The sequence below is a fragment of the Abramis brama genome (assembly GCF_963993115.1).
Source record: "Abramis brama genome assembly, chromosome: 24".
Taxonomy (NCBI): domain Eukaryota; kingdom Metazoa; phylum Chordata; class Actinopteri; order Cypriniformes; family Leuciscidae; genus Abramis; species Abramis brama.
This window is the reverse complement of record NC_139986.1, coordinates 23,466,162-23,494,035: the sequence shown is the minus strand read 5'-3', so window position 1 is coordinate 23,494,035 and position 27,874 is coordinate 23,466,162. Positions and strand designations below refer to the sequence as shown.

The 27,874-nt window shown below is 37.5% G+C and overlaps 2 protein-coding genes across 3 annotated transcripts in view; both read left to right on the top strand.

Annotated features, from left to right (window-relative positions):
• cubn (cubilin (intrinsic factor-cobalamin receptor)) overlaps positions 1-6,796 on the top strand; it is a gene marked incomplete at its 5' end in the record, with an annotated part of 35,537 nt that extends 28,741 nt beyond the window's left edge. The window contains 10 exons of the mRNA XM_084103019.1: positions 338-467; positions 1,073-1,290; positions 2,716-2,921; positions 2,996-3,158; positions 3,250-3,458; positions 3,785-3,929; positions 4,017-4,198; positions 5,391-5,556; positions 5,658-5,893; positions 6,468-6,796. Coding sequence (XP_083959145.1) covers positions 338-467; positions 1,073-1,290; positions 2,716-2,921; positions 2,996-3,158; positions 3,250-3,458; positions 3,785-3,929; positions 4,017-4,198; positions 5,391-5,556; positions 5,658-5,893; positions 6,468-6,575 — 1,763 coding nt within the window. The 3' untranslated portion in view covers positions 6,576-6,796. The remainder of the gene's footprint in view (positions 1-337; positions 468-1,072; positions 1,291-2,715; positions 2,922-2,995; positions 3,159-3,249; positions 3,459-3,784; positions 3,930-4,016; positions 4,199-5,390; positions 5,557-5,657; positions 5,894-6,467) is intronic.
• A 2,922-nt stretch (positions 6,797-9,718) lies between these two features.
• Positions 9,719-27,874, top strand: part of rsu1 (Ras suppressor protein 1) — a 32,197-nt gene continuing 14,041 nt past the window's right edge. Inside the window, exons 1-8 of one of the 2 annotated variants that reach the window (XM_084102843.1) lie at positions 9,719-9,865; positions 10,002-10,113; positions 10,355-10,405; positions 14,430-14,550; positions 17,436-17,554; positions 19,269-19,351; positions 21,531-21,645; positions 25,140-25,272. In XM_084102843.1, the coding sequence (XP_083958969.1) occupies positions 10,005-10,113; positions 10,355-10,405; positions 14,430-14,550; positions 17,436-17,554; positions 19,269-19,351; positions 21,531-21,645; positions 25,140-25,272 (731 nt within the window). In that variant the 5' untranslated portion in view covers positions 9,719-9,865; positions 10,002-10,004. Of the gene's footprint in view, positions 9,877-10,001; positions 10,114-10,354; positions 10,406-14,429; positions 14,551-17,435; positions 17,555-19,268; positions 19,352-21,530; positions 21,646-25,139; positions 25,273-27,874 lie in introns of both variants that reach the window. The other variant, XM_084102844.1, reaches the window with a different exon arrangement.

Here is a 27,874-nt window from a genome sequence, read left to right as displayed (position 1 = left end):
TGCACTTTTCAAACAATATGCGGGGATTTGGGAGAATATGCAAATATGCAAAAGAATTCCATTGCAGATTCCACTGTTACTTCCACAAACAAACTCATTCACTATAAATGGTGCACAATAGAAATGCACAGTCAAGTGCTCTTTGACTTGGTACTATATAGGAAGACAGCCCATATTCCTCAAAGGAAACAGTTGTCCACCTCCAACACATGAAAAAGGCATTTTACTTAATATACAGTAGGGCTTTTCTTACAAATTTCAGCCCCACATGTTGGTTTGTATGATTCCTGTGTATACGGTACATATATCAATATGTGTTTTTATGTGTTTTCAACAGCATGTGGTGGTGTGTTTAATGGTACTGCTGGGACAATCAGCAGTCCATCTCATTCTATCGCCAACTACCATCACAATATCAACTGCACATACCACATTTATGTCCGTGACAACCGTGTCATCGATCTCAAGTGAGTTTGAACTACTTCCTGTTAATAATGCAGACTATGAAAACATAATAAGTTTCAGAACAAAAAAACTTCCCCCCAGTTTACAAAAATAAGTGTTAAATGAAGAAAAGTCTGTCAAATCTTGCGTTGCTCCTGGCTATGTGTAGCACGTCCAAGATTTTTCATGATCAAGACTCTGCAAGGTTATTTCATATCTTGTGGCAAGTCCAGGAAAAAAAAAAAGTTTTCATAGTCTCAATATTAAAATACCTTTGGTCTGCTCACATCTCTGCTCCCAAATTGGAGCAGCAATAAAATCCTGCTAGGCATCCATCATGCCAGCTATGGTCCACCAGAGAGACAGATGCTCAGAAAGAAAAGCATTCTGGTATTGATCTTCTGTCTTTCCCTTTGTGCAGTGAGATGCACAAAGGGCATTCTTTCCCCACTGAGATGTTGTATTGATGCCAGACAGGAAGCCCCTTTACTTATAATCTGTCCCCTAGAGGCTTTCTATCTGGGCAAACCCCCTCTCCCATTATCGGTATCACTTTCTGAGAAACTAGATTGTTCTGCAGCATTTCCATAGTGATCATCTACTGTATGTATTTGTCCCTGTCCTATAGGTTCAACTCTTTCAGTCTAGAAGCCTCCTCAAACTGTCGCTTTGACTATGTGGCGGTGTACGATGGAGGGAGCACTCTGGCCCCACTAATGGGGAAGTTTTGTGGACGTGAGCTGCCGCCCAACCTCAGGTCCTCATCCAATCAGCTGTTTCTCGAGTTTGTTACAGATTCATCAGTTGTGGCGGAGGGTTGGAGAGCAACCTACAGTGAGACTTTAGGTAATGTTTATCTTCTCAGTAAAGAAATCACATCTGTATGTATTTATTTGCTCTTTTCCAAAACATAGTGAGCTGCCTTGCTATCTGTTACATAGGCAACATCCTAACTGAAATAAAACCTCATAAGTGACTAAACTGAAACACTCTACATGGCAACTCCACACACCACTCTTCACGTAAAGGGCACGTTTTTCACATGTTTTTTTTTGTGTTTGTTTTATCTCACATTGTGAGAGCATAATAAAAAAAAATACTTTCCCCAGAGGTTGTATAAAATAAAAATCAGTATTTTGTGATATTACAATAGTTTATTTTTATTTTTATATGCATAAAAATAGAGCATGGTGGAGTATTTACATCCCAGTCCGACAAAGATTCCTTAAAATGCTGTCTAGGTAGAGTAGGGCAGATCACCAGGATTTGGAAGAGCTACTGTCTCATTATTATCTGATTCAAAAGACAGTATCTGACATGTTACTCACATACTAAGATGTGTGCTACTTTGAGCTTGTTCCTTTATGGTTCTCATTTTGGAATAGAATGAATGAGGGAATGATTTCATAGTGAATCACAAAGACAAAGATCTCATTGAGGACTGAACAAAGTGTTCAGGGGTCATATACAGTGTTCTTTGTAACAGCTTTGTGCTTTAAATCTTCTGATGATCCAGTCACTTCAGGATGACCAGGCTCTTTAAGAACTGAGTTGTAAACACTTTTGTAGCTCGTCTAGGGGTGTGTGAGTGAACCGCCCCGTCCTACAACCACCACTATTGTTCTTTGTGAACAAGACAACTCATTCAGACCACAAAAGTCTGTCCCCTCACCACGACAGAAAACAAGACATAAGTCTTTATCGGCCAGTGCTGTCAAAGATCCTTAGCCAATAAAGTACTCCCAATTCTTTTGTTGTGTCCTACAATTTATGTGCAAAAGAAGGTAGCATTTTTGTGGCTGGTTTAAATTTTAGGATGAATTAACTGTTAAATACATTTCATTTATTCATACAATTATTATATTTTTTTTACATTTATTTATTTTGCAGACACTTATATTAACTGTATTATCTTAATATTAACTTTAATGTATTTTTATAAATTTATAGTATTTTTATAATGTATTTTTTAAATTATAAATACTCACTGAGAACAATATTACTCTTTAAAATGATTTAAGTCTGTTTTCCTGGAAGAGACAGCCTGTACATTTTAAATAAATCTGCTAGTAGTTAATCTGTCCAGCATTTAAGAGTACATTAGCATATAGATGAATTCAGAGCTAACAAACAAAGACAAAAACTCACATTTTGTCAGTTTTCTGGACTCTACTGCCTCTTGCAGGGGGTTTCTTGAAAGCACATCTTTAAGTTGTTTTAAATCTCTCTCTCACTGTGTCTTTCCATCTCCTCATCCCTCGTTTTCTCCAGGTCCTCAGCAGGGTTGTGGCGGCTACCTGTCTTCCCCCACTGGAATGTTTGGTTCTCCTGATATTGACTTTAATGGACAGTACGAGCCACGAATGGACTGTATGTGGACCATTGCTGTCGAGATCAATAAAAGCATTAACCTCACATTCACCACCTTTGAGCTTGAGGGCCCCACTGGAACCCTCTGCAGATATGATTATGTCACGGTAATAACTGTATAACATAGCATTTTAATTACAGCGTCATTTGCAATACACTAAATATTTATTCCTATTTATAGATTTATGATGGTGACAGTGCTAATTATCCATTGATTGGCACGTTCTGTGGAAATGAAGTTCCTGCCCCCTTCGTCTCGTCCAGTAACTTCCTGACAGTGCACTTCATCACGGACGGCTCCGTTTCACGCCGCGGCTTTAATGCCACCTACAGCAGAGTGGACAGTAAGATTGGACTTTTTGTCCCAATGGCTTAATCGTTGGATGTCATTTCATGTTGAATCAGTCATGCTAAAGTGCTTTTTCACTGTTTTAGGTATTTGTGGAGGAGCATTCAATGCCACAGCATCGTCTCAGACCATCACATCCCCGTTTTATCCCAGTGCCTACCCACCGTTCAGCTCTTGCCGCTGGGTGCTGGATGCTCCTTCTCAGGAGGTGGTTAAAGTGTCTGTTCAACAGTTTCAGCTGGAGTCCAGCCAGAGCTGCACCAGCAACTTCCTGGAGTTTAAGGACTTCCCTGTGGTAAAACCCAATCGCCCCTAAAATAGTCCAATAGTCCAACTAAAGCAATTTAGAATCTCTTCACAAGTCACAATGCAGGGTTATTTTAGTTTTATTAATATTTTGAATTAGCGTTTATATTCATATTTTTAGTTTCCATGTGAATTTTAGTTAAATTTTTAGTCATTTTAACTTTTTAAATATTGATTTTTAGGTTTCGTTTACTTATCATGTATCCTCTAGTCTAGTGGATTACTGCTTTATTGAAGTTTTCTGCCTTTACTTTTATGTTGTATTCTTACAGCATGTTTAAAATCATTTAAAACCATATTTGTTTCATCTCTCAGGGAGATTATGGACAGTCTCATAAGTTCTGTGGCGTAGACTCACATGTGCCAGATTTCTACAGTTATGGCCGCACCATGCACATCACCTTCAAATCAGAAGCCTTCATGACTGGCAATGGATTCAGTCTTACCTATCAGGTGGCAGGTGAGTTTTCCGCTACCATTCGAAAAGGGTTTTTAGTCTTTTTGGTGTGATTATATTGTCATATGTCTGTATGTGATCTTTCTGCAGGTTGCAGCAGGGTTTATGAACAGGAATACGGTTATCTTAAGAGCCCAGGCTGGCCTGACATATATCCTCATAATCTTGAATGCAGCATCATACTGCAGGCCCCTCAGAACAGTTCCATCTCTCTGTTCTTCTCTAGTTTTGATGTGGAGACTCATCCTTCCTGCAACTTTGACTATCTTGAGGTGAGCATAAACATACTGAACCATCACCATATTAAAAAAAAAAAGTGAAGAAATAAAATAAATGTTATTGCGTTAAGTCATGTCGGAAAGATTGTATATATGAGTTGAATGCACATGAATGCTACAACAATGTCTGGATTTTCTTTAAGCTTCAAGTTTACGAGTTGGGGGGCTTTTCTAGAAGTAGAGTTTTAAAACCTTGCTGTATTTCTGTGTTAGTTAATTAAGGTACACCGCCATCTTTCTCCGACAAGCTAAAGTCATAACGTCATAAACATGACATCCCAACTCATAAATACGAATTTCCCAGGAGGACTTGAACGCACCACGTGATCAGATTAAAATGCTAGTGTCCTTTATATTACATACTTTGCAGAATACACTAAATACAATTTAAAAAAGTTTTTTGCCTACAATTTAACAGTATGCTAGATTGTCACATGACTTATTACATTTGTCACGAGACCCAGTGTTAAGTGTACTAAAACCAAAACTATTAAAAATAGTTTTTGTTCATTGGAAAAAAAAAAATATATATACAGTATATTAGATGAAAAACAAAACAAAAAAACATACAAAAATTTGAAATGTTACCTTGGCAAATAACTGAAATAAAATAAGTTGAAGTAGTAAAATTACAAAACTGAAATAAATAGAAATTAACGCTAAATAGAAATATAAAAATTAAAATATAAAAATAAAAGCTAATTTAAAATACTATGATATTAAAATTAAAAATTGACAATTCGTATTATGTATGTAATATTGCAGTGTTTATTATAAATGATTTATCTGTGCACTTTCATGTGCCCTCACAATCTTTAATCAAAAACATTAACCTTCCCTCCCCCCTCGAAACGTCCTGTCATGTGCTATGGCGCGAGGGCGGAGCTATCGGGCTCTGTATCATTTCTGCATCCATTTTGTTAGCAACGCCCAACCTTCGTCCTGAAGGACGAAATCAAGCCCCACCCTAATTTTTTTCTATTTACGAAGCCGTTTCACTCAGATATACATCACAATAGGGGAAAAAAAGATTTGGGCAAATAATCCAGAAAACTTGCATACTGTATACATACTGCAGAAATAGTAAAAGTAGTATGATACTATGCTATGCTAGCACCTTCTGATGATGATGATGATGATGATTTTACTGTAGTTGTCTAATGTATATTTCTTTCTGCTGATGTAGGTCAGAAACGGCAGTACCGCCACAGCGCCTCTGTTAGGAAAGTACTGTGGAAGCACACTGCCAAATCCTGTCTTCCCGGGAACCAACCAGCTCTTCCTACATTTCAAGAGTGACTTCACTACATCCCGCAATGGCTTTGAGATCACCTGGACTTCCTCTTCACAGGGTGAGAAACGCACCGCTAATTTATATTTGCAATGATTTCCTCAGTCCAATGCTGCTGCTGCTGAGAGTCCTAACTGTGTTCCTTATTGTGTGTGTGTCCAGGATGTGGAGGTGTGTTATATGGAGACCACGGCTCTTTCGCCAGTCCAAACTACCCTGGCACTTACGCCAACGGCACTTCTTGTGAGTGGGGAATCAGGGCTCCTAGTGGCAGAATAGTGATAGTCACATTCAACCAGATTAGCATTGATGACCCAGGAGACTGCGAGAACAACTACTTGAAGATATATGACGGACCAGATGCCAATTCACCTGTTGTTGGGCCGTACTGTGGATCGGTATGTGTGAACTTTTAGTGTGATGATTGCAAAAACATAACACTTCTGTTAAGCATCATATATATGTTCATATATATACGGTACTACCATTCAAAAAATTTGGGGTCAACCAGATTCCTTTTTCTTTTTTTAATAAATACTTGTATTCAGGACACATTAAATTGATCAAAAGTGACAGTAAAGATATTTAATATTCAATGCTGTTCTTTTGAACTTTCTTTTCATCAAAGAATCCTGAGAAAAAAAATACACAAAAATATTAAGCAGCACAACTTTTTTTGAAATGTTTTTTGCAAATCATCATATTAGAATGATTTCTTAAGGATAATGTGACACTGAAGACTGGAGTAATGATGCTGAAAATTCCGCTTTGCATTACATTTACACTTTATTCATATAGAGTTATTTTAAATTTTAATCATATTTTACAATATTACAGTTTTTACTGTATTTTTGATCAAATAAATGCAGACTTGGTGAACATTAGAACATTAGAAAACTTGACCCCAAACTTTTCAACGCTAGTGTACACAATTTTTCTATGGATATATAATTGTTCTTTGTTCTTTTGTAGGAGACAAATATCGCCCCTTTCAGAGCTTCTTCAAACCTTGTGTTTGTGAAATTCTCGGCCCAGTCAGCCGTTCTTCCGTCTGGGTTCAGACTCACATGGAGCAGCTGAGAAGAAATTAAAAATAAAAATTCACACAGAAATATGTCAACACACTTAGCAATCATAAACAGTCTCATTGAGTGAAGAATTGGCAAATCAAACATAAATAATATAACATGAATCCTCATTTGTAGATAATTGAATTTATGTACTGTATGTATTTTTTATGCTTTTTTGGAAAATAAAGATGTTTAATGTAGTTCTTATGTAATTGTGTGGTGATGGCAGCTTTTTTGACAGTGGGTAAAGATGTTTTAAATCATTGTATCTCATTGCTGTCAACTGAGCCATTAAAAATATCTCTTCTGTGTTTTTTTAAACATGAAAAATAAGTCAATTTGCATACTTGCACTCGTTTCAAAAGCTGTGAATGTTTTTTAAGTGTTAAATATCGTTTTCACTGTCTGATATCCACAGCTTCTCCCTGGACTTGGATCCAAATCTCAAGCCTGACGCATTATACTTTACACACACACAACACAGAGAGAGGCTAAGGGTGACAATGAAAGCTGTCTGAGGAAGAAACAGACAGTGCTAATGGGTCTGTCTGCTCTGTAGAGGGCATTCTTCATGCAATGCTTCAATACAGAGAAAGCAAACAAACATTTCATCTAATCTTTAATTTCTTCCTTCTGAACACTGCAAAATCCCATCAAGGTCAAAGAAAAGTGTCTGATCAACAGAAAAACAGAGCTTTGAGACATTACCATCTGGTATTAAGGCCTTTCTCACGGTTTTCACAAACATGTTATAATAGTTTTCCCTTAAGCTAACAAGGTCAAAGTTCATGAGAAGCTCTGTGTTTAAAAAAATGTTTTGACTTTGGAAATAGTGCAAGAAAATGGCTTCAGGAGACCTTTACTGCAATGAGGGATTTATATTTTCTGGTTATATTACCACAAATAAAAAATCTTAAAGATATAGATTATAATAAAATCAAATGAAGCATATTTTAAGGACCATTAAGATAACCATATATATATATATATATATATATATATATATATATGTATGTATATATATATGTATATATGTTGAATAAGTATTTCTATACATATACATTTGTATACAAGTTGAATTTTTGGTCATTTTCTGAATGTTATGATTTGTTGTAAGTGTTTTAAAATCATTAATAGGTGTTATTTTCATTATTCAAAATATAATTATACATTCATTATACATTATAATATAGTATTTTTATTATTATTTTGGGGTTAATTGTTTGTACATGTTCTTGACGGGTTTTTGTGACGTTTACCCTTTTATAACTAATTTTATTTCGAATAATTTAATTTTTTATATGATAAAAGGTGATTTATGATGGTAACAAAATGACTGATATTAAGGTCATATATCAGAATAGTGCAGATGGATAAAATAATGTGTATTCATTTTATATTCTAAAATATATATATATATATTCATTTTCAATGATCAACCAATGTTCCCTATTTAAAAAAAATAAAAAAATAAAAACATAATTGACAAACCATAAAATCCACATTCATTCTGGACATACCACAGCTCATATTGACTACAGTATGCTGGTGGTCTTCTCTGCTGTATATACAGTTCCTCAGGGACATATTTTGAGACCACCTCATAAATCAAAGAGCAGATCACTCAGACATCCACACATTCCTACCTCACTGCCCACTTTTGTCAAGTGTCAGTGCTTATTTCTCCTTTATGTAGATTCTAATAAAATATACACCTCCCCGTGCCCTCATGCCATGTCTGAATGCGTCCATTGGCTTCTGGCCGAGGGTGTTGGTTAAAGATTTTACAACATAAACAAGCTTTGCCCCTGGAATCCAGAACTCCCGCTCTGCAAAGCAAAGTTCAACCACGCTGAGGCATCTGTTGCCACTCACCAAATATAATCAAGCCTATAAATAGAGCCACTGTTTGTCAGTCCCCAATAGACATGATCAACCCTGCAAGAACCAGACACAGACTGAGAGACAGGCAAAGGAAGGACCGAGCCCAGACCAAGATCCAGTCTATTGATGGTTCCACCTGGGACCACAGGAACCCAAAGGAAAAGAGAAGTGTATCCATACCTCTGCCTCATGCTAGTGTTCTGCAGGAGGAGGAGACAGAGAAGACTCATATTGCTCTTCCACCTTGTGTAGACGTCTAAACAATGTGTCTCTCTTGGAAGGTAGGTGATAGCCGGGGATCTGGGTGATAACAGCTGCCCTCTCCCAAAACACCTGCTGGATTCACTAATGTTGCATTATTCAGATGGATGGATATTTTGAGGGGAAAGTGCTCTTTTTAACAGAGTTCCATATATAGATAATTGTAAAGTATTTAAGTATTTATACACGTTGGATGTTGGTAGCATTTCTTGTAAGGGATTTTCTCTATGTTAATTAATTATTTTAAAATCATTAAAAACTCAAAAGTATACACACACACACACACACACACACACACACACATATATATATATATACATAACATTCATAAAATCAGAAAATGACAAAAATTCAACATGTAAATGTATATATAAATTCAACATTTGATATATATACATAAGAGAAAGAAAATATATTCCATTCTTTTTTACCAAAAACATGAAGTGCATTAAATATTACATTATGTCAGGGTTACATTACATGTGTGTGTGTTTGGATATGTTTTTAACAGGCTTTTGTGAGATGTACCCTTTTATAACACTAATTTTAAATGAATTGCTTTTAATACAAATGTGAATAAAATAATACAAGATTAAAATAAAATAAGTCTATACCTCATTTAAAAACTATATCAATCTATATCTATAATTCTATATAAATCATTCATTGTGTCATTGCCTTCAGATATGCCTAAGTTCCTATAGGCTATAATATTGTAAGTAATTTATTGTTCTAAACAGACAGGTTAATAGCTAGCATTTATAACCAGAAACAAGTCAAACATTATTTTTGCATCAGTACTATTGTGTGCGCGTCGATAAAATACTTTTCCCGTCTCTCCTACATTTTCATTGATGGATACGCACTGTTGCAGCGGCGCGCGTTCTGATTGGACATTTCCAAACGATTCCACTGACTCTCTGGCAGCTGATTGGACAATGGAACAGAATTCTGCCTGACATTCTTTTCCTTTCTCTCGACCCCGGAAATACCCTTTTAAGGAAGGAATGCGAGACTTTTACAGACATACTATCAACTTCCGGTTGGGTGTGAGCGACTGTCTTGCTTTAAACAGAGCTGGTTTTACTACCCGTAGGGCCTGGATATTTTGTTGTCTGTTTTTCCTTCATGCTTGCGTATTTCCCATACAGTTAGGTAAATACTGAGTGAGTTCTTTATCTGATTTTAATGACTAGATTTGAACCACGATTTGAGGCCAAAGTGGCAAAACTCTATTCGAAAGATTCTCTGCGTGTATTCGGTTCTTTTATTGGTTAATCTTTTCTTGTAGAAAATGTCAAAGTCCCTAAAAAAGATAGTGGAGGAGAGTCGTGATAAGAATATCCCGGAGGTGGACATGTGTGACAGAGGAATATCAAACCTGACGGATATTCCTGGATTGTGTGAGTCTGCTACAGTTTCTTTACAAGTTTAAAGTTTTATATTGTGCTAATGTTAATAAACTTTATGCTAATGTTAATTAGTTTTGTTTACACTGTAAACATGCGGCTGTCATATCATAGTATGTAGTGTCTATTTACAAAATATGATTGCTGTAGGAGATTAGTGGCGTCATCACGTTGACGTCATCATGCAATGACATCAAGTAAACATTTGTCTTTTTTAATTATTTTTATTTTGTAGTCACCTTGTCCAACATAACCCAACTGGTCCTGAGCCACAACAAGATGAGTGGTAAGTTCTTGTCTCAAGAGAATTCTCTTTTTGTGTTTGCTTTTAATTTTAACATATTACATAATTATATTTACAGTTAATGCATTACGTCTTTGAGAGATGGTAAACGTTCTGTAAGTTTTATAGCATGGCTGTTTCCAAGTTGGAGTTAGGAATGGTTACTAAGGCAAATCTCTGGGTCTTTTGGAATTGCAACTTATTTCCCCAAGTAGAAATCCAATAGGAAACAACCAGGTAGAAGGTAATCAAGTTCCAAATGATAGGGGAGTCCTTATGTGATTTGTTGAATTTTTAGAATTAAATCAGATAAATTGGTATTTGCTTGATTTATTTTCTATGCTTTTGTTGCAAAAGTTGATTTAATTTGTATTGCAGTATAGTAAACTTTTATAGCACAAGTGTAATATTATATTGAGACTGCAGGTTCATGAAGGCTGTAGAACTGGTTAAGTCCACTAGAGGGCTGTCTTGTCTTTGTTGATCACTGGTTGTTTGATTTTAGGTTCTGCTCAGTTTAAGTACCACAATAATAGATAGTGAACAATAGATATGTAAAGTTAATCTTCATTGCAATTTGTGAGCATTTTCACACTTTTTTCTTTTAAATGTGAGTTTAATAATAATCTTTGTAAGTTGAGAGTTATTAGGAGAAATAATATGTTTGAATCTTGTTTTCCCCATCCACATAATCTTTGGGTCCATGGTAAATCGCCCTAAGCCATGTTCACTCTCATCTGATCTGAACAGGAAGAGTTTGGTTGGGGATTTGTTTGTTTATGCAGGAATCATTTCCCCTTAATCTCCATGAAGATCCCACTGTGATAATGCACATTTCTGTCAGGTACCGTCTGAAGTAATGATCAAAGCCTTTTAATATGATTTATAAGATTTGAAGATGAGGAAATGACTCATTCCGTTACGGGTCACACCGCTTCTCTGAGGCTGATTAAATGAGGGAGAAAGTGAAACTTTATGAATACACAGTGGGGTCCAAAAGCCTGAGACCACAAGCAAAATATATTATATCATATTATATCATATTATATTATATTATATTATATTATGCTATAATTATACTCTGCTAGAAATGATCAAAGCCTTTTAAAATGGTTATGATTTGAAGAGAAAATGACTAATTTCGTTACAGGTCACATCGCTTGTCTTTAGCCGGATTAAATGAGGGAGAAAATTAAACTTTATGGATACAAAGTGCGGTCCAATAGCCTGAGACCACTAGAAAAATGCTTCTATTTTGCTTTTAAAAAATAAATGTGAAATGAATTAAATATATATTAAGAAAATTATTATATTATATTATATTATCGAAATCTATAAATCTGAATAATCTATGTAGTCATAAATATGAATAAATGATTTCACTTTTTTTTTTATCACTATCTGTTTTTTTATCACTATCTTAACCCCCCACCCCCCCCACCCCATACTTTTTAGGTTTAAAAAACAAACAGAAATTTTACTTTGTTCCTGGACTTCATTGTATAGAAATAGGAAATAGAGTGTATTTTTATACCCTTTTCCCCCCCTGTGTATTCCACACCACTCTGCATTTTCTCCTCTGTTCCTCTCCTCTCTCTCATCCTGCCTACTTAAAGAGCAGAGACAGGGAATCTGCCATCTTTTGAACTTTTCAGGGTAGTCAGGAATTACAGTGACATTTGGAACCCTTTCATTAGTGGCTCATGAGTAAAGCAGGGCTGCTGTTCGGCCCGGTCAGGCATCAGCTCAGGTAATGAGACCGAGAGGAGAGAGGGGGAAACCTTTCTGCTCCATATAGCCGTGTACTCTTTGTCCTATTACCATCAGCATTTTCTGCCTGTTTTAAAGGCTCCAATAGGGCACACACTCACACACACTCTTTAAACGTGTTTACAGGCAGTTTTGTACTTGCAGCTTGTGCATAAAAAATATTTCCAAGCAAGAAAAGCCAGCAGAAGAACAGTCTGTAGCGCTGTTAGAGTCCTGTCTGTGGTTTAAGAAGATAAAGTGTGGATGTCTGGTAGAGGCATGTGTCTTAAGGGTGGAAAAGGCAGAACAGATCGATCTTGTGTGTCATTTGGAGACGAGTAGAGGGACCCTGACATGGGGCGTAGAGTTCAGTGTCCTGCAGTGTCTCTTGGTACGTTTACAGGTCCGATGAGACACTGGGAAACAAATTGTATGTTTCAAGTATCTTTTATAGGTGAAAAGGTCAGAGGATTGATGCAAAAATTGGGAATTGAAGGGTCCAACTGAAACTTACTCCGCTAGCATGGACACTATTTATGTCTAAAATGCACATTTCTGTTACACTTTTACTGTTCTAGCTTTCAAACACAAATTATATAGCATTATGTATGTATGTATGTATGTATGTATGCGTATGTGTAATAACTTTTCAAAAGTATTTTAACATTTGTTTGACAGACCAAAATGATTTTTTTTTATTTGCTGGTATTGATGTGTGTCTATGTAATAAATTGGCTAGTATTTAAATATGATATAATATCTCAAAATGACCAAAAATAAAGCAGTTAGTCTCTAATTTGAATGTACATAATAATAATAATAATAATTAGTTATTTTATGAACATGCACATGTATTGAATAGGGCTGTGAGAATGTACACAATGTACTGATTTCATAACATTTGGTACATATTTGGGGTGTAACGATACCCTCAGGTCACTATTCGATACATATCACGATACTGAACTCACGATGCGATATTATTGCGATACTCCAAGACCATATGGTAAAAGGTTAACAATAAATGTAGGTGATTAAAATGCTAAATTTGATATTACATTGTGGGTGTAAATGAACAGGCTTGGACTTGGTGCTGATAACTCGATGCACAGGACAATGGTGACACCAGAATAAAAATATTCATGATTCTGAAGCTGAAAATACAGAATTATTTTAGACAAACATGCTTGCAGAAATATTTAAAATAATCTAGGCCACTTTTTACTGGTAACATAAGACATTTGGCATTACCAGGACCCACAAATATTCCCTCATTGCATTATTATAAATTATATTCAACATTATACATAGTAGTTTAATGTAGTACTGACACTAAAACTCTGAAAACTAGAATTTTTTTCTCACACAGAAATGTTACTTTGGGTGAACTATACACAATACATATTGTCACTATCCACGATACATATTGTTGCATTTTTGTATTGCGATATATTGTTAAAACCCCTATTACATATACTATTAAATAATTGTTGTATTAATGATTATTATTTTAATATTATTATATTGTTAAAAAAGAACATGGGTTTCACTTAACAATAAACATTCATTAATAACAAATTAATTTATTAATAATAATAAATAATAGAAGTAGTATTAAATGAATCTGCTATTAGTGAACGTTGATTATAAAGCGATCCCTATGTTTCTTAGCAAGCACATGTGCTGAAGAGGGCTGTGAGAGCGTGTGCATTCATGCTTGTGTTTCCTTGTTGGATTTCTGAATTGTTTGTGTGACGGCTGAATCATTTGTTCCCCTGTGTCTGGCGCGGGGCAGCTCTCGTTGATCTCTCTGGAGGTATTCGTGTCATGCTGTTTGTGTAAACCTCTCTCACCTCCCCTCCTCCGTAATGAGGGGCCATTGATCAGCCAGTAATCGGATAGAGCGCCTGTTCGGCCCATCGATCTCTGTCGACAGCTGGAGGGGGCAGGAGGGGGGAGGGGTGCTGCTGATGATCCGTTATGCTAAGGCCTCCATCATTAAAGTGTCAAATCTATCGCTGGGGGAGGGACCCATAATTGAGCCATCAGAGACGGAACGGGACGTCTGTCTGCTGACTCTGATAATTAGCCGTTAAACCTTCGGCCTCTGTTCGTTAGACCTCATCTCTCGTTTGGGAATGCTTTACCTTGAGGATTGTATTGGTGATTATAATACAGTCAATTGAAACGCTTTGATTGATTGAGATTGATGATACCTGCAAGTTGTTCTTGTTTATTAGTTTATGCTTACCATCTCTCTCTCTCTCTCTTTTTTCAGGTGTGCCTCCTAACATTGCAGACCTGAAGAACTTGGAGGTGTTGAACATGTTTAATAACCAGATTGAGGAGCTTCCAACTCAGATCAGTAGCCTTCAGAAACTGAAGCATCTGAACCTTGGGTTAGTCTGATGTGTCATCGTTTCTTGCACCATCTCTTCTCTAGTTTTGTCTGTTGTCTATTATACTTTAATTTCTTCTCCTCTTGTATCCACTTGTCTCTTTTCTTCTCTTTTCTTCAAATCTTCCTGTCTGTTCTCTTCTCTTATCTCTCCTCTTGTCTTTTTTTTCTTCTCTTGTCGTCTCATCTCGTCTCATATTTTCGCCCCTCCCTCCCCTTTTCTTTCCTCTTGTCTAGTGGCTCTGATCTCCTCTCCTCTCGTCTTTTCTTTTTTCATCTCTTCTCAACTTGTTTAGTCTCTTCTTGTCTCGTCTCTTTTCAACTTTTCACTCCTTTGTGTTGCTTTGTGTTTTTGCCTTTTGTTTTGTTTCATCTGGTCTCTTCTTCTATCTCCTCTCCTTTCCCCTCCTCTCATCTCTTTTCGTTTCTTCTTTTGCCTCTTATACTTTCACCTCTCCTCCTTTTGTATCCTTTTATTTCTTTTCTTCTCTTGTCTCTTCTCTTGTTCACGTCTGTTCACTTCTTGTCTTACCTCTCAACTTGTTTTGCCTCTTCTCGTCTTGTCTCTTCTTTATTTTTCCCTCATTTTGCTTTTTGTTTCTTTTGTATCTTCTTCTATCACCTCTCTTTCTCCTATTTTCTTTTCATTTTGTCTAATTTTTTAATTATAATTTCATATCTTCTCCTCTCATATCCTCTTTCTCTTTTCTTCTCTCGTCTCGACTCTTCTTGTCTCTTCTCTTGTGTTCATGTCTGTTCACTTCTTGTCTTATTTTTCTTCTTGACTTTTTTTCTGTCTCGTCTCGTCTCATATTTTTCATCTTGGTTTTTCACTCCTCTCTTTCCTTCCTTTTCCTTCCTCTTGTATCTTCTCGTCTTGTCTTGTCTCCTCTGGTTTTCTGAACCATAAATCTGCTAATGTCTGGGTCAGAAATCGTTCTCAAAGATCATGTCTGCATTAACGGCATCAATAATTTCATATTGAGGAGGATCATTCTAGTATATGTTGTTGATCAGACACTGTTATCTCCTGGTTATCAAAGCATATCTGGTTTAGGAATGGTTGTCAATCCTTTTTTGTGAGGTTAAGAAGCCTTGACAGTGGCAGTGCAGCTGTCTTCCTCTGTTCTTCTTCCTCTCTGACTCTCTTCATCCCTGGTCATTCGGTCATCCCCTGGTGTTCAGAGCCCACCTGAGCCCCACCCGAATCCCAAGGGTTCTCCTTCTCCTCCGAGGGCGGAGCCTCCTCAATGTCACGCAGGATTAAAGCGCGGCACAATCTGCCCCGCGTCTGACTCCACACATTTTCATCGATTTGCTGTCAGACGCACCATTTTCTACACATAATCTTGAAAACATAAGCCGGCTTGTTGTATTCCCGGCCGCTACTCTCGACTCAAACGTGAGGATGTGTGTGTGAGCGTGCGGCCGCCCGTTATCCTGATCTCATTTGTCAAAACAATTCCCCTTCTTGTGTAATTGCTTCGCAAACATGTGGTGGAATCAATTTGTTTGTTTCTTTAAAATCTGTTGCTAAAGTTTCATTGTCTTCATGGCAACCAAGTGTCATTTGAAAGCGGGAATGAAAGAGACGGAGCACAGACGCTTAAATAAGCAAGAGTTAATCAGCATCTGATTTGGGCGCCCCTCTCTCTCTTACTCTCTCCCGTGTTTTATCCACGGCGTCGGGCACCTTGAGCCTTTCTAATTTTAGATTCCATGTTCTCTGTCGGAAGTTTTCAGCCAAAATTTAATTCGCTACCTTTCAAGGGCAAATATGATTTTAACATTTACAGACTCAACATATTTTTAATATTGGTGAGCTAGCTGAACATTCAACTTTCATTAAGAAATACCTTGAGTTTTTATATGTATAAAAAGTGGTGTCTAAATGTCTGAAACCATTGAAAATCTGGTTTTCACATATACACATATGAAATAAGTCTCTTACACTCAACAAGGATGCATTTATTTGATCAAAAATACAGTAATATTGTGAAGTATTTTTACAATAATAAAAAAATGCTTTCTATTTGAATATATTTAAAAATATAATTTATTCCTGAGTTGGCAAAGCTGAATTTTCAGCATCATTACTCCTGTCTTTAGTCACATGATCCTTCAGAAATCATTCTAATTTGTTGATTTGATTCTGATTCTGATTATTATCATCTTTTCAGGATTCTTTGATAAATGGATAGTTCAATAGAACAGTGTTTATTTGAAATATAAATCTTTTGCAACATTATAAATGCCTTTACTGTCACTTTTGATCAATTTAATGCATACTTGCTGAATAAAAGTATTAATTTATTTTAAAATAATTCTGACCCCGAACTGGTAGTGTAATTTAAATCTGTAAATTAAAAAGAAAAAAACCTTTTTAGGAATTTTACCAATTAAAAACAAAGAAGGTTTATGACATAAAATCAATAAGACATTTCAGTCATTAATGCAAAAGGGGGATAAATGAAAAACAAAGTCATTCTTAAATCTGTATTTTTTTTTTTTCAGGTCCATTTTTTTTTTTAACTCAAATTATGCTGAGAATATAATTGGTAATTGAAAATGTTGTATAAAATGAGTAAAATTAAAAATGGAAGTGGTTTCAGTGGAAGTGGAACTCTTTGGTTATATAAATGTGAGAAGATCTGTTGAGTTGTGTTATAAATCTGAAATATCAATCAAAATCAGTGAGATGGATCTGTGCGCACTGCATGTCTCTGTCTCATGTCTTTGAGTAGGTCGGCTAAGGATTTTCAATGGGTTCTCCTGTGTCAAGAATTGACGGGTGTTTTATAAGTGTGTATCTGCTTGTGGACGTGCAGTGTCTGGTTTTTTAAGCTGATGATTTGGTTAAAATGGCATTTTATGGTCTTTGTGTAGGATGAACAGGTTGAGCACTCTTCCACGAGGGTTCGGATCTCTTCCGGCGCTGGAGGTTCTGGATCTGACATACAACAATCTGAACGAGTCCTCACTGCCCGGAAATTTCTTTTACCTCAGTAAGTCTGCAACACACACAATGTATTAGCAGTATAACCTGCATCAATCTTACTAATTTATAACAAAAGACTGACTGTTCATAGACCACTTGATGCATATTCCAAACTAAAATAAAAATAAATGTAGAAAGGGGAAAGCTACATTATTGGCTGGCAATTTACAAGTGTCAGTTTACAACTTTGTTTTAAAAAACCTGTGCAAGTACACACTACTCAGGCTTTTATTTAGTTTGCCTTAAAACAAAGTTGCATTTCCCAGTCAGGTTTAAAGGGATAGTTTACCCTTAAATGAAAATTAAGTCATTCATTTCTAATTGCTATTCACTTCCATTATATGGACAAGTGCGAGCGGGATTTTTTTTTTTTTTTTTTTTTTTTTTTTTAATTCTCATTTTGTGGTCCATAAAAGAAAGAAGGTCATACAGGATTAGAACAACACCAGGGTGAGTAAATCATGACTTAACTTTCATTTTAGGGTGAACTATCACTTTAAGGCCCTGATATACTCATAGTGAAGTTCTTTTTCGTTCTTCGCTAAGGGCTAAAAAGAAGTTCAAAATGCGTGACCAGTAGCATACTGTTAGCGAAAGTCCGGACACCCCCCTTACTGCTGTCTGACCTCGATGGACTGAACAGAAGAAATGAACCGAAGATGATTAACACGTCAAAGAAGGCGGAGCCTCAGAGCACACCTATGTTGTTCACAATTACGTCACATCAGTTCGTTTCTTGATTGAGCTTGAAGTTTATCAGGGAATTTTAAATCTCACTATTTTGTGTGATTTAATCAAAAGAAGCAACATTTATGATAATATTTGACTAATGCTTAGACATATAGCCTAAAAAACAATGTTGACAAACAGTGTTGGAGATTTCAGTCTTTCCTCATTAAATTATAAGGAAAGAAAATGGTGTCACCAAAATGGTTATCAAGTGAAATTAATGACTTTTATTTTTGACTACAATGTCAACAGGTTTTTAGTAATTTCCACTTGCATTCTCGATCATTTTTGTGAGATTATTGATTTCAGAGTCACTTAAACGAGAAAGAATTGTGGTTGGTTGCTGAAATAGCACGGGTTCCTGTCAATAGTTCTTTGCCAGAATAAGCTGCAATGAGGACCAGACTACCTACTAACAATATGCTAACAAAATAACTGTTAACTTCATCATCTAATCCTCATCAGTCCAATCAGCTGGTCCCGTCAGAGGATACTGATGAGCAGTGATGGGCTCTAATAACCTGTTATTTTAATGGCTGCCACATAATGAAAGCACCATCTTAACATTAATCAAGGTCTCTGATCTCTAACACACACACACACACACACACACACACTCCCAAACCGCTATTTATAAGTGCTGTTTGGAGAGTGGCTGTCATATCGGCTGTGATGGGTGGGTGGGGCCACTAATTAAAAAAAATACTTTTTAAAAATCTCAGATATAGATTATCAAAATATTTGTTAGTTGTGGCCCTATTTGTGTAGGTATTTTTTATTCAGAAAATTATTTGCATGTTTATTTAATTGGTTATTGCTTTTCTGAACATTTGCAGTGTATATTTGATGCTTTTCGTCGATCTGTTGATATTGTGTGTGTGCTTGGGTGTAAGATTGTAGCCAAGCTGTATCAATCAGAGATGACCATTTCTATTGATCAGTGTTTGCAATACTCCTCTAACACACACACGCACTTCTCTCTCTCATTTCAGCCACCCTGCGGGCGCTCTATCTCAGTGACAACGATTTTGAGATTTTGCCCCCAGACATCGGCAAGCTGGCCAAGCTACAGATAGTGAGTAATTTATCTAAATTCCCTCTGAAATCAATTGCTTTTGTGGCGGTGCACTGTGCCGTGTGTGTTGGATTTATTCTCCGCAGTGTGTGTTCTTTATCAGACGTGGTGAGAGGTGATTTAGAGGCTGATCTTCACCCCTGTGCTCGCTAGGATCAGACTCAATGCAGGGTCACAGTCCCATAAAACAGCTAATAATTACAACTTTAAACTTAAAAATAAAATTCAACTATTTTGGTTTGGTGTTGCGTTAAAATATGGGTGTAATTACACCCATGATTTTTATAATACAAGTGTTAGTATATTAAATGGTGCACTCATGTGACATGCTGTCAGTTACCACAGAGAATAATTTTGACTTGTCCTGCAGTTTATAGGAGTGTAGAGTAATGTATTTACAATGGAAGTCTATGGGACAAGAAGACTTTGCACCAGAAACATAGCCTTTCAAAACTATAGCTATATATATACAGTGAGGCAAAAAAAAGTATTTGAACACCCTGCTATTTTGCAAGTTCTCCCACTTAGAAATCATGGAGGGGTCTGAAATTGTCATCGTAGGTGCATGTCCACTGTGAGAGACATAATCTAAAAAAAAAATCCAGAAATCACAATGTATGATTTTTTAACTATTTATTTGTATGATACAGCTGCAAATAAGTATTTGAACACCTGAGAAAATCAATGTTAATATTTGGTACAGTAGCCTTTGTTTGCAATTACAGAGGTCAAACGTTTCCTGTAGTTTTTCACCAGGTTTGCACACACTGCAGGAGGGATTTTGGCCCACTCCTCCACACAGATCTTCTCTAGATCAGTCAGGTTTCTGGGCTGTCGCTGAGAAACACGGAGTTTGAGCTCCCTCCAAAGATTCTCTATTGGGTTTAGGTCTGGAGACTGGCTAGGCCACGCCAGAACCTTGATATGCTTCTTACAGAGCCACTCCTTGGTTATCCTGGCTGTGTGCTTCGGGTCATTGTCATGTTGGAAGACCCAGCCTCGACCCATCTTCAATGCTCTAACTGAGGGAAGGAGGTTGTTCCCCAAAATCTCGCAATACATGGCCCCGGTCATCCTCTCCTTAATACAGTGCAGTCGCCCTGTCCCATGTGCAGAAAAACACCCCCAAAGCATGATGCTACCACCCCCATGCTTCACAGTAGGGATGGTGTTCTTGGGATGGTACTCATCATTCTTCTTCCTCCAAACACGTTTAGTGGAATTATGACCAAAAAGTTCTATTTTGGTCTCATCTGACCACATGACTTTCTCCCATGACTCCTCTGGATCATCCAAATGGTCATTGGCAAACTTAAGACGGGCCTTGACATGTGCTGGTTTAAGCAGGGGAACCTTCCGTGCCATGCATGATTTCAAACCATGACGTCTTAGTGCATTACCAACAGTAACCTTGGAAACGGTGGTCCCAGCTCTTTTCAGGTCATTGACCAGCTCCTCCCATGTAGTTCTGGGCTGATTTCTCACCTTTCTTAGGATCATTGAGACCCCACGAGGTGAGATCTTGCATGGAGCCCCAGTCCGAGGGAGATTGACAGTCATGTTTAGCTTCTTCCATTTTCTAATGATTGCTCCAACAGTGGACCTTTTTTCACCAAGCTGCTTGGCAATTTCCCCGTAGCCCTTTCCAGCCTTGTGGAGGTGTACAATTTTGTTTCCAGTGTCTTTGGACAGCTCTTTGGTCTTGGCCATGTTAGTAGTTGGATTCTTACTGATTGTATGGGGTGGACAGGTGTCTTTATGCAACTAACGACCTCAAACAGGTGCATCTAATTTAGGATAATAAATGGAGTGGAGGTGGACATTTTAAAGGCAGACTAACAGGCCTTTGAGGGTCAGGATTCTAGCTGATAGACAGGTGTTCAAATACTTATTTGCAGCTGTATCATACAAATAAATAGTTAAAAAATCATATATTGTGATTTCTGGATTTTTTTTTTTAGATTATGTCTCTCACAGTGGACATGCACCTACGATGACAATTTCAGACCCCTCCATGATTTCCAAGTGGGAGAACTTGTAAAATAGCAGGGTGTTCAAATACTTATTTTCCTCACTGTATATCATGCTCTGTAAGACCAGGGACATTTATTAAGAAAGCAAATAAGGTAAATTATAAACCTTTTGTCCCTTTCTAATTCCTCTCTCTCTCTTTTTTCAGTTGAGTTTGAGGGACAATGACCTCATCTCTCTACCCAAAGAGATCGGGGATCTGGCTCAGCTGAAGGAACTTCACATTCAAGGAAACAGACTCACTGTACTGCCTCCTGAACTTGGTAAGACATGAACATGTCCATGTGCGTAACACATGTTCCTGGACCAACATCCTTTATATATTCCTATTAACCAACCAAAGCCTGGCCTTAAAACTGGAGTGTAGTGGCTGATGGATAGGAATGCAAACTAATACACACCCTCCTCAACCAATAAAACATCCACACTTACACTTCCAGACACAGCTGTGCATTAGGGTGACCACCATGCTGGACAGTCACGAAATTGTGAGCTTTGTCCTGCATCGTGCAAGACATAAGCAGTGTCCCACATTTAAATTATGTCTTTATTGTTTTTTCTTCCCTGAAATTACAATACCACATTAAAATAACATAAAACCCCCCACAAAATCACATCTACTGTCCTGCAACAGAGCAGTGACCAGGTGGTCACCCTCCTGTGCATTCTAATTGGCTACAGATTTGTCATCTCTTATGTGATTGGCTGGAAGCTCTGAGTTGGATCACACCTCAGAGTGGTACTGCCGGGGTCAACCCAGGTCGAACTGCTCTCTACCTGAGTGACTTCACTTTGGGAAAACCTCCACACACACACACAGCAACTGCCCTTTTGACAGTAGTTTTTCCTCCTCTCTTGTTCCATTCCAACAGTTTAATTTATGATTCTAGTGTACCGGTATTCCAGCATTATATCAGCACTCACCTTAAGTGTCATATAAATGTCGTGTGAAGGGTAAGTAGACAAGTTCGCAATTATTTTTTAAACATTTAAAGAATTGGCCATTTTTCAGCTTGAATTTGTGAGGTGTATGTGTTTGAAACAAGCAACAATTGCAAAATTGATGCTAGCAACTGCATCCCAACACCCTCAATCACTCACTAGCACCATGACTGAGAGTTCTGCACAGGAAAACAGCACTGAAATTGTCTTCAAATTTTTGTTTTATGACCTTTGTAGTGTTTTAGCAATTGACAGTTGTTTATTGCCGTTCTAGGTGTGTGTGAACGCTCTGGTCAGCAGGTCTTTGTCCAGTGCACTCTGTAGGGGAGACTCTACACTCCTGTGTGTAGCTTATTAGGACCCCTCTGTCATGTCCCTGTAATCCCACTCCACAGACCAGCCTCGTTAAGATGTGTGTATGTGTGAGAGGAGAGCACAGCTAACAAGGAGCAACCAACCGCACATGCCAAGAGCAGGAAACGAAAAGGAGAGGAGAAAAAGTGAGGGATTTGAACGAGTGTGCAAAGAGGACAGATAGACAGTCTTTACCATTCAGAACATCTCATGTGTAAAGCTGATGCTTTAAACTGTCTAAAATGTTGAAATGAAAAGAGGAAGAGGAGGGTGGAAATTGAACCTGGACCAGCAGACGTCTGCTCGACCAATGAGATCTGAGATAGTTGTACATATAGGACTGTAGTCTAGGTTTTTTAGGTTCAGGGCTGATTTACACCAACGGTCTTGTCTGACTGCGTTTGTGAGGTGTGGCATTGTGTGTCGGGGTCCAGGTTTAATTTTACCCCCTCTTTGACAGGCCGCTCAACACTTGCTAATCAGAAACTATTTAATTAGCCCCTTTGTGAGCTGAGATGAGCCACATTAGCACTTTGACCTGTACTGTTCCATCCACACACTGTGAACCGGTTCTTTGCTGGCCTTGTGTCTTCACGTCTCATCTCGTCTCTTTTCCTCCCCTATCTTCTCTTCACTTCTGGTCCTCTTTTGTCATGTTGTCTCATACCTTTTCAACATTCTTGTCTCATACCTTTTCAATTTTTTTTCTGTTATTTTCTCTTTTTCATCTTGTTTCTTTTCTTGTTTTGTCTGGTCTCTTCTTTTTTCGTCTCGTCTCCTCTCCTCTCTTCTCCTCTTTTCTCGTCTCATCTCCTCTTTTCTCATCTCCTCTCCTCTTTTCTCTTCTCCTCTCCTCTTATCTCATCTCCTCTCCTCTTGACTCCTCTCTTCTCCTCTTTTCTCGTCTCATCTCCTCTTTTCTCATCTCCTCTCCTCTTTTCTCTTCTCCTCTCCTCTTATCTCATCTCCTCTCCTCTCCTCTTGTCTTGTCTCATCTAGTCTCATCTCCTCTTGTCTCATTTCCTCCCCTTTCCTCTTTGTCTCTTCTCTTCTCTTCTCTTCTCTTCTCTTCTCTTCTCTTCTCTTCTCTTCTCTTCTCTTCTCTTCTCTTCTCTTCTCTTCTCTTCTCTTCTCTTCTCTTCTCTTCTCTTCTCTTCTCTTCATCTCCTCTCGTCTTATCTTCTTGTCCTGTCTCATCTCATCTCATTCCCTTTTTTCTTGTCTCTTTCTCATAATTTCTCTTATCTCTTTCATGTTTGTCTTTTTTTCTTCCCTCTCATCTAGTTTCCTCTGGTCTCTTCTCTTTTATGTCACGTTTCTGTTTTTTAGGGGGGTTTTTTGTCTAGTGTGATGGGTTTTTTTTTGTCATGTCTTCTCATTTCTTGCTTTGTCTTGATTCTTTTCTCTCATCTAATTTCATCTCATCTCATCGGGTCTCTTCTCTGTCTCATTTCTTCTTGTTTTGAGTCATTCGCTGCCTTCCATTCGACAGGGTCCCTATGCAGTGTTCACTGCTGCCTTCTCCCTGAGCAGGGGATATCCACTGAAGTGGACTTCGCTGACAATAATCGTTCATCTGGAACTCCCTACATCATCATCAAAGAAAGGCAACGACGGGGTCACGCAGATTATGATATAACATAATTATTGTAATATATTTTACTTTAAAATGCATCATATCAGTATCATATAATATACATATACAAAACAAACATTATGTATGTTTATTACATGGACTACTTGTAAATTTAATTGACTATTGCAGCTATTATTTGAAATAAAAAAATGACAGAGCCTCAGCTGCTTTTCAACTCTTGCAACAAATGCAAACGTAAAATTGTCATAACCATTCATAAATTATTCTAGTTTGTATAACAACAAGATATTTATGAATACTAAAAAAACATGCGTAAACTCTATAAAAACTCAACGGCTCTGCTCCATCGTTGGTTCAGACTAGTGATGCGATGCGCAATGACAGTTGGGTTATATTCACTCTCCACTTCCTGTGAAGTGATGTATCGATGTTCCCTTATTCGATGTTCCCTTATTCCCTTTGTCGTTCGCAGTGCCCTCCGCCCTGAACATGTTCGCTCCAATCGGTAATCTCACTTAAGATGGCAGAGTACCCTGTGAAGTCCACTTCGCAGTCCACTTATGGCCGAATGGAACGCACCTATTTTTTTCACTTTTCATTATATCCCATCTTGTATCCTTGTTTTTTTTTTTTTTTGTCTTGTTTCTTTTAATCTCATGTCATCTGATCTCTTCATGTCTTATCTCATATTGTGTCTTCATTTTTCCATCACACCATCTTATTGCATCTTATTGTCTTATCTCTTCATGTATCTTCTCTTTTCTTGTCTTGTCTCCTCTACTTGTTTGATTTTTACCTTCTCTCTCACTTTCCCTTTTGGTAAATGTCTAATTCCTCCTCCTCCTCCTCTCTCTCTGTCTGTAGGTAACCTGGACCTGACAGGCCCAAAGCAGGTGTTTAAGGCTGAGAATAACTCCTGGGTGATTCCCATAGCAGACCAGTTCCAGTTGGGCATCTCTCATGTCTTTGAGTACATCCGCTCCGAGACCTACAAGTAGTAAGTAAATCTCTCCATCCCTCTGTGCTGTCAAACATCCAGGAACATGTGCTGTGAATCTGAGTGACACAATAGAGAGGTAGTTAGGGATCCTACTCCTAGCTGCTTGCACAAAGGTTGAAGGTTCGGTCCCTAAAAGTAGTGACCGAGGTTTAAAAACTCTTCAACACCTGCATCATTCACTAAAGAATCATTGGGGTGTTTGCTTGATGTATTGCTCAGCCCGCAGTCAGATGTGCCAGTGTTCATTTTTAATAGCCTAAAGGCCAGCGGGCGGCCCTGCTCAGCTCTTGATGCATCGGATGCTACAACTCCAGTCTGTAAAACACGATGCTAGTCGTGGAACTCGTATTAGATCAAACGCACATCAGCAGACCTGATTCAGACAGACTCGATGGGTCTTTAACTAAGAGAAATGTCCTGAAATGTCTTGCTAAATGCAAAGTATAAATTTAGTCCCTCTATACAGGCCAGTTTTATTGTGGCACATATTTTTCTGGAACAACCCTTAGGATGGTGATGAAAGAGAGGAAAGGTGCAGTTCTCTTATTATTTCAGGATCTGATGATTTAATGCACAATCAAACTAATTAAAATGAAAGCTCGAGGCGTTACCCTAAAAGTCTTGTCGCTCTCTCTCTCTCTTTTGTTATCTCTCTCATTCCTCTTACATACTACAAAATTTTCTGCAAAAAATGATTTATTTGCCTTAGTTTGAAACAGCGTGACTTTTTGCATTGGGCGACAATAGGACTGGGCATACAGCGCAGCTTTTTGCTCTCAATAATCTAGTAGTGGAACCAAAAAAAATGCAATTTTTATGTGGAGAAACATAACATAATATATAAATATATTAAAACTGAACATACACTATATATATGTTTCTATATTATATAAAAGTAAATGTAATTGCAGTATTTTAATCGTATGTTACTAAACAAATATGTCTCAAACCTGACACAACCTGATGTAATCCCTTTGACCTGGGGGAAGGAAGTTTCCAGACTAATTGTAGTGTATCTTTCATGGCCCTGTTCCACTTACCAATCCCCCTGAACAGGAGAAGCAAATCCCCCCTGTTTGATCATTTAGCTGTGCCGCTGTGGAGAGGACCGTCGTAACCCACTTACCGGAACTGATCTTCCCCTACGGGCACAGTCAGAACCACCACGCATCTCAGTGTGTGCTGACACCGTGACCGCCCGTGTGTGCATGTCTGCGTAATAATCAGATATCGCTGCTTGAAATGTTTTGAATAGTTTCGATATGTTGACTGCATATCATCCGTTCTAATGCGTTTGTGTTTTGCGAAACTCAATATTCCGCTTTAGCGTTGTACACTTTCTGTGTGCTGCTTTGTATCGAAGTCCACAAGGTTTGAAGGTCGCTGAGAGCTGACACTGCAGATTCGGTTTGATAAATGGGAATTTTTTAGTGAATCAATGCCGTCTGGAGCTGTCATCCATTTTGTGTCAAGCAGTCGTCAAAACTGCCGTATGCGTTAGATTTTTGAGTCCGATATCTGAGTCTAAGCAGTTCTGAACACCATTTATCTTTCTGTAGTTATCTTTTGTACTTTGTTGTGACATTTAGTCAGAATTACTCCTCAAGTTTTAGAGAGGAGATCTTCGAGAGGAGCGACATCCAGAAGGGTAGTGTAGCATTGTGGTGAAAAATCTGGGCTGGGAACCCAAAGGTTGCCGGTTTGAAGCCTACCAGGATTGATCCATGAACTATCATCATGTTTACCCAACGTATGTATCATTGGGAGGCTTTACATGGTCAAGTCAAGGAAAAGCATTAAAAACTAGAGGTGTAACAATACCCTCAAGTCACGATTCGATATACAGTATATCATGATACTGAACTCACGATACGATATTATTGCCATACTCCAAGACATATGGTAACAGGTAAACAAAATTTTTGAATAGGCTTGGTCTTGGTGCTGGAAACCCAATATACAGGACAATGGTGACACCAGAATAAAAATATTCATGATTCTGAAGCTGAAAATACCATTATTTTAGACAAACATGCTTGCACTCTGTCACTGACTAGAAATATTTAAAATAATGTAGGCCACTTTTTACTGGTAACATAAGACATTTGGCATTATCAGGACCCACAAATATTCCCTCATTACATTATTATACATTATATTCAACATTATATATAGCAGTTTAATGTAGTACTGACACTAAAACTCTGTAAACTTGAATTTTTTTGTGGGTGAACTCTATATGGTCAGTATCCACGATACATATTTTTGCATTTTTGTATTGCGATATATTGTGACACGATATATTGTTACACCCCTATTAAAAACCCATTTTACTTGGGTAATGTGACACTTTTTGAGGAAAATCATCAGGTAGGATTTTATCCATTGGAAATTATATTATAATATACCATGTTATATGCCAAATGATAACACCAATTATTTTTTTATTTTTTATTTTTTTACAAATGTCATTATTTGCTATTATTATTATTATTATTATTATTGTAAATTAGTACAGTAACTATTAGTAAAACAGTTAACCAAAACAATGGCTAAATAGCTATTTGCCAGGTAAATGCGCAAAGAAAGTAAATCTGGT